Below are 7,297 nucleotides of genomic sequence, written 5' to 3'. Positions count from 1 at the left end.
GGTCACCCTGCCAAACACTCCCAACTTCACGTGTAAATTTATCACAAAAATTAAAACATATGGTACCAAATAGTAAAATTGGCATCTACCAACCTCAATAAGGCTCCCTTCTATAAATGCTTTGTTGGTTTGTTGGTCTCCATAATGCCCTCCTGAAATCAACTAAATCCTCCATTTAGCTTACATCCCAAAACAAATTTGCCTTCAAAACTACTCTTTAGCTTCATCTTTTTCACAATTCGTTCTGATGGGTTCTGTTTTCAGCTTTTGAGTGTGCTGCTATAAGAAACTCATCGACAATAGAACTCTCTTCATTCTCGTTTTCCCACATATTATTATATTATTAACTATCTTCCAATTTTGAAGGGAGGCATTGAGAGTGAATGAGATAATAAATGTTAGATTTTAATGCGCAGGAGGAATGAGATTCAAATTTGAAGTGAGATATTATTGAGGAAGGAGAAAAAAACGTAAGGGCTAGAATTGGCCTGGTAATTCTCGAGTGATGCCATGTGGAGAAGGTAACGTTAAGGTCTCTCTCCATCTTATTCTCACCAACTGATTCCACTTTCAAAAATCTCTTCCGCATACCTTGCTCTTTTTTCTTAACCGCTCCACCTCCCTGCTCTCCCTCTCTCTCTCCCTCTCTCTCATATTTTTTCATAATTCACACAATTCACTATTCATATCCCCCTTTTCTCGTTTAGCTCTTGTTTTTCCAAATTCCCAAAGGCATTTCTTTTTGTCACTCTCATCAATGGGGAGAATGGGACAAGAAGAACCAGATTTGAAAACCCAGTTAGTTCTGGACATCTGCTCCATCTCTACTCGCTCCGTGGTATGCGTTCATAGGCTTCTCTCAAACCCAGCTAAGCCAACTTCTTTCATCGATTGGTATCACATCCTTGGAGTAAGTTCATGCTCTCTTCCTTCTTGTTTATGCAAAGAATCTGTACAAGTTTTTCTGGATTCTTTCTGTATGATGTGAATTTCTATATTGTGGGTTCTCATTTCTCATAGGTGGAAGAAAATGCAGGGCCGAATAGCATTCGCAAGCGATACCATAAGCTGGGTAGGTTGAATTTTCCTTTCTTGTCTTTTTCCCCAGCATTATCTGCAATCGGCATTATGTTCTTGAAAAATGATGTCGACTGTTCTTGTCACAGCTTTGCAGCTTCACCCAGATAAGAATAATCATCCCAAGGCTGAAATTGCCTTCAAGCTTGTCTCTGAGGTTCGTTTGTGATTTCCTTTCCTTCTTCCATTTCTTGGTTGGTCTGGGCGTAATTGAGCTGTAATTAAGAAATGTCCGTGCTTGTACAAAACACGAAGCTGATCCAGATAGTTTGAGAACAAAAATGTAGTTTATGTATTTAATTAATAGTGAGTAAGTACAATCTCAACCCGGGCGTCTTCCCTCTTCTTTTTCTGCAGGCATATACATGTTTGTCTGATGCTGCGAAGAGAAAAGCCTTTGAGCTAGAGAGATGGAAAAACTTCTGCTTTGAGTGCAAAAGGATCCCATACTCATCATCTGGCAGTGTCCCTCGCAATTCCCATGGTGGTTCAAGTTCCAAGGTATGGAATATTATCAGCAGGTCAAGATCCTACAAGTTCTGGAGAAATATAAAGGAAATTAGAGAAAGATTCAAGGAGGAGGCTAAGGTGATAGAGAACTGTTTGAGGGCAAATTCAATGCCCAGGAAAGAATCTCCACTTTTCAATCCAGTAGATTATTTAGAAAGAAGCAGGTCTCATCGCAGAACAGAGGGAGAAACCCCCGTGTTCAACCCATCAGACTACTTGTACCAAGGCTATCCTCATCTGAGAAGCCAAATTTTCAAGAATTCCGATAAGTTTTGGTACTTGCAGACGGAAAATAGTATTCTGCATGACAGGGGGGGAGCATCCAAGTATGACTCTCCAGTTTTTGAGGTCAGACCAGAAAGGAGAATGTTTACCAGCAAATTTGCTTATGTCCCGTCATGAAGCCAGGGCAAAAACATTTTTACATTTGCTATGCAATTTTAAACATTTAATTAATGCAATGTGCTCGCGATTGCAGTATTCAGGCTTCCTTAATAGAATAGATTATAGTACTCTGTCGCCAATTCATCATGACATATGCTACTGTTGCTTTACCTGCATAGTGAAAGAGCATTGCTCATGTTGAATTTGGGTAAAAATATAACTACAGAGCACCTGGAAAACAAAAGATTAAAAGAATCTGAAACTGTGTTTATTAAAACTAAATAAATTCGCTTGTAAAATAATGACAATTTTAAATCTAGAACGTGTAAATCAAATCTGGACAATCTAGGGAGAATGGGCACACAACGGGAAGTAAGACCAAGTCCACTCGCCATTGCGGAGCTGGTCTGAACTAGCTCTATAGAGATAGTCCGTTTTGATGCATATAAAACGACACATATAAACTCTGCATGATGATTGAAAGAAAACTGCAATAATCAGACGAGTATTACTACCATTAAATGTTGGCCGAAAAAGAAGTTACCAATATTAGGTAACTTGTTGTGACAGCATCTATATTAATATAGAATGGAGCTTATGTCCATAAATCCCTGGAAGAAACTGACCAAGATATCTGCGGCGTAACTGGGTTTTTCCTAAAAAGTTTTCTCCCACAAGGGGGAATCAAAAGTGGGGCACCCAAAAACTAGTTTTCTGATGGTTCAACAGCACTGAGAATTTTCAAGGATATGCTCCTCCCGCGAATTTGAGACTCGGATATTGCTAGGAGAGATGCTACTGCCTCGTGAAGGTTAATAATCTCATCATCCAAACTCCTAAACTGGGCGAAGTATGCCTCTAGAAGCCATGTTTCAACCTGCTCGAACCATCAGAATCACAGAAGAGGCAACTCTCAGGCATCAAATCTTTTAGATCAGATGAAATTATAGAATCAACAGTAACATATACAGCTTCTTTGCCAAAGTTGAATCGTTTTAGTTCGCCCATACTTCCAGTTCATATATCAGTGAGATTTCGCAAGGGATGATATGTCATAAAAGTCACCTATCAAACACAATTTCACAGTTCATACATATTCAAGCTGGTCTCAGGTTTGCACCATCTCCAATCCCAATATAGTTGCAAACACGATAATATAGAAACAGGGAGACCAGGATTAGCGTAGCAGCAAAAAAGAACACTGAAATGGAAATGAGAACAAGAGCCTATCTCATTATCATCAAGGAGAAAAATGGCAGACTAGGACCTGGAAGTTTAAAGAACAAGTACAGACTTAAGATTCTTATCAGTATCTATATTAGACGTAATTTCTAAGGAACTTCTACTTTTATGTTAGAGATAATAGCATGATCTCCTTTCGTTGCAAAGTAGAGTTCCCTGTTTGTTTTACAATTTCAAACAACTTAATCTAGAATATATAGACAAATTGTTGAGTTTTAGGTTCATATGAGTAGTAACTACTATTGAGTCAATAGAGCTGCTTATGTTAAGAAAGCACATTAAGCCTTTACATTTATGTGAGCTTTCGAAAAGCTTCGCATAAATTGTCTTGTTTAACATTTTTAATGCTTCATATCTTCAAATAACTTCACATACCAATCATAGCTATATCCCAATAAGTAAAATATAATTTAAGCATGTCTATTTTGCCAATGATATCAAATTTGAGTGTGGACGGGGATAAGTTAAGTACAACATAGATCTTTAGAGCTGAAATTAGCAATACGTAGTTTAACGTTATTAATTATTATTGTAAAATTGAAAAAAAAAAAACAGAGAGAGAAAAGGAAACTTTTTAATGAACAATGATTGATTGGAAGGGATTCAATATTAATTAAAGTTATGAATGATTAAAAAAACATGTGGGAGAGTTACCTCCGATTTGGGCCAGTAATAATACTTGCATATAGATTAATCGATAGTAAGGGATATGAGATAGTTGTATCAAATAGAAAAGTCTCTATAGGTCTGCTGCCAATAAATATTGTTACTGTGTCAAATTCCTTACCATTTCCATGGTCGTAATGGCCCGTTTTATGTATTTTACCCCTTACCCCTTTGCCATCTTTCTTTCATCCGAGGGAACATAAAATGGAGGAACAACTACAACCTCACATTTCTATTACATAAGAAAGAAACTGCTGAAGGTTCTCTTGAAATTCACACTGCCATGTTTTACACTGAAAAAACATCCAATCTTGCTTCCACCTGTCATACCAACCAAAAACAAGGAATGGACAGGATAACTGTTGGGTTCTTTTCATGGAAGGAATTTCCACAGGCTCAATTTAGATAAATGGAATTAAAACCATAACCAAGTGTGTTGGATGAACAGAAAACTTGTAGAACTATCGGTGAAGCGGAGACAGTCTCACTATCAATGCGAACGTCCCTTGAAAATTCTCCTTATGACAGATGTCAACTGTTTCAGTTCTCTAAACTCGCCTGAATCACTTGAGACATACATCGCATCAGTGAACCTTTCAGGTAAGCAAACTTGGACATGATGTCTAATAAAATATATTTTTTGTTATTTGATTGAGGGTTTTCCTTTCGCCCTCAGAGCTAGAGCAAAGAGTTTTCATCCCTACACCTCTCGGAATTTGAACTTGTGTTCTTTTCTTATAGGGGTGAAGCTGTTTAATTACCACATCTATTAGCAGCTTGTTTGTTGTCTGATAAAATATTTATAAGACAAGTAAATGAGTAGAGCAAGGCAAATGTAGAATTTTTAAGGTCATGCTGATCTAATCAAGACTAGTGAAATTAAGAGATCAAATAACACCAAAATATGTAGAGGAGCAATGTTGCTAGCAAAATGGCTCAATAATACTGGGCACATCACCATCTTAATAAAGTCAAAGCATTGAACATCAACCAATCACAATCAAGTGATAAATTAGGCACAAAACAAAACCTATGGGTTTAGATAAATCAATCTATCGAGATTGCGCAAAGTTTCTAGTTTGCTTGTAGTTAATATTTTTAAGTTTAACTAGGCAACTATTAAAGAACATTAAAAACCATGCTATGGTGGATTATTCTTGGAAATACTCACATACGTGAAATAGTTGGATTACTGATATATGGTAAATTATAAGAAAGTTCCTGTGTGTTCAGAAGAAGTCAGTAAGTACATGTTTCTTACGTTGCAAATGTCCTTACTTCCCAAAATATGTACCTGTAACAAGGGGATGCAAATATGTGTGAAATGTCCATTTTATTCACGTAAAGGACCCACTTTTAGGCCATAATTACAATAAAATATGACTAAATTTGGACCCGTTTGACTTGGTTTTACGTAGTTTGGTGTGCCTGCTTTTCAGGGTCTACTAGGCTGAAATGAGGGAAAATTGGGCCAAAGACAATTGAGTTAAAAACTCAATGGCTCCAAATAAATACTCACCAGATGCTTGCTTTCATCTGGTGAAGGCCAGTATGTAGGGGGCTCGCTTTTTCCCAGTGTAGCAATTAATTTTCTCCGTGCTTTTATTTGAAAAAAAAAATTGTATGACATTTATGACTTCAAGAATACTTTCTAAATTTAAAGTTATTCAACTACCGCATCTCTTTCAGCTGGTAAACAGTTCTTAGTATCCGTCTATTAATACGAGAAAAGGAAAACGTTTAAAATGACAGGAAACACTAAGTGGATAAAAAATTGAAAATATAGAAGTTTAGAAAGAAAACAAAACAGTCTATATATATGTACATACCATGAGAAGACAAAAAAAAGCATATACCCACCTGGCGGATCATCTCTTCATCTTGAGCCGATCTTCTGTCACCAGCCTTCAGATATATGGACGCTCGAACTAAAATGTGAGGAAATGGATGGAATATAAAGGTAGCTCGACGGATCAACAGAGGCATGGATTGCAATTCTTTTGTCCTTATGGGAAGATACTGAACTCTGTCCTGGGAACATACTCAACTCTGTCCTGTTCAGCAGTGTCTTGATGCCTAATCCTCTCCCACAAGTTGTGCAAGCTCAATCTTTAATTGTCCATAACATATCTTAAGCTCTAACGAGTCACTTCTTGAAGAGTCCTCTTCAAAATCCTATGATCCTTAAAAGAGTTATAAGAAATTCATGCCTGAATGCCATATTAAGACTTAAGATCGTAAAAGAACAGTAAATCGAACATTAATACAACTAGCACTGCAATATCTGCCAATACGAAGAGCCTACGATGAGTAAGTGTATATGCAACATATCGGTACACTTGGCCCACCCCAAATTAAAGGCCCTGAGCTGGAGCTCAGTTTTTAGGCCAAACGAAGTTAAATTTAAGCGCGATAATAAGGTCTGTACAACTTGAAGATCCTGAATTGGTCCAAACCATCCCAAATATAAAGAAGAAACTCATTACGGACACTTTTTTTTAAGAAGAAACAAATACACAATGCCAGGAAGATCATTGGATGCTTCGATTAAAGAAGAAAGCATACCCTATAATAGAGCTGTTGACGGAGCCGTAGCTTCTTAGGGATTCGAAAGGACTTCCGGAGCATATGCGACCACGAGCTTTGACAATGGGCATCTTGAAAGTAGATTCACCTGCCCAGTGCTCGTGCCTCCCATTCACTTTCCCTCTATTCATTTATAATCTTAAAAAATCGTTTTTTTTTTCACCTCAAACTATAAAATATAAAAGTTCATTGAAAAATGAGGATAAAATTAAATTTTTTTCCCGTTCCCTTGCATGCATTGAAGGAATCGCCATAGATCTGCAATGGAAGTATTACATTTTGTATCAAAACAACTTTGTGTTTTCAATTTCTCTTCACACTGTTTTCTCTCATCACCCACCAAACACCACCTAATATCATGTGTTTCACAAGAATCTTGATGTGTGCGTGGACGCTCTTCCTAATCAATTCACATCGGAGGTGTTACATCAGTATTTCAAGGCACATTATTTCGAGTAGGTGAAGCATCATGGTCAAATATTCAATGTCCCTGATCCTAGCTAGTGAGTTCTTATAAAGAAGAAGGAGGGGGCTTCCCTTGAGCTGCTAGATATCGATAACGTTTCGCTTTCATTTAACTTTATTTCAATTCTTCGTCCTCCTGTTCTCTGTTGGTATTCCCTCCATCTTTTTATAAGCAACGAATAAAATAACCGGAAATCAAATTAATTAAAATTACTTAAAAAACAATGAATATCTTCTCTTCTATTCTTCTTCTTCTTCACGACTTCATCATTCTCTGAATAGAGTTAAAATTTTAGTCTATGTTTTTGTTGGTCTAATTTCAACTCATGTTGATCAGAAACGTCTGCAGAACGCAGTGCAAGTTACT

The 7,297-nt window shown here is 37.1% G+C and overlaps 1 protein-coding gene across 1 annotated transcript; it reads left to right on the top strand.

The window, feature by feature from the left end:
• The first annotated feature begins 551 nt into the window (after positions 1 to 551).
• Positions 552 to 1,989, top strand: LOC114744789 (pre-mRNA-splicing factor cwf23-like). Its single transcript, XM_028932942.1, has 4 exons — positions 552 to 910; positions 1,021 to 1,072; positions 1,167 to 1,234; positions 1,435 to 1,989. The coding sequence occupies exons 1-4, from the start codon at positions 758 to 760 to the stop codon at positions 1,987 to 1,989; spliced, it is 828 nt and encodes a 275-aa protein (XP_028788775.1). The 5' UTR covers positions 552 to 757.
• The last annotated feature ends 5,308 nt before the right edge of the window (positions 1,990 to 7,297 follow it).

This window comes from Neltuma alba, unplaced genomic scaffold (genome assembly GCF_004799145.2).
Source record: "Neltuma alba isolate B1F8T4 unplaced genomic scaffold, ASM479914v2 tig00004448_pilon, whole genome shotgun sequence".
Lineage (NCBI taxonomy): Eukaryota > Viridiplantae > Streptophyta > Magnoliopsida > Fabales > Fabaceae > Neltuma > Neltuma alba.
Note: the sequence above shows the minus strand (reverse complement) of the source record. Positions and strands in the feature narration are given on the sequence as shown.

Excerpts from the sequence above, each read along its gene's own strand:
- LOC114744789 (XM_028932942.1), top strand. The coding sequence starts at position 758 with ATGGGGAGAATGGGACAAGAAGAACCAGATTTGAAAACCCAGTTAGTT. Across the intron at positions 911-1,020 it reads ATTGGTATCACATCCTTGGA|GTGGAAGAAAATGCAGGGCC; the intron begins GTAAGTTCATGC and ends CATTTCTCATAG. Across the intron at positions 1,235-1,434 it reads CCTTCAAGCTTGTCTCTGAG|GCATATACATGTTTGTCTGA; the intron begins GTTCGTTTGTGA and ends CTTTTTCTGCAG.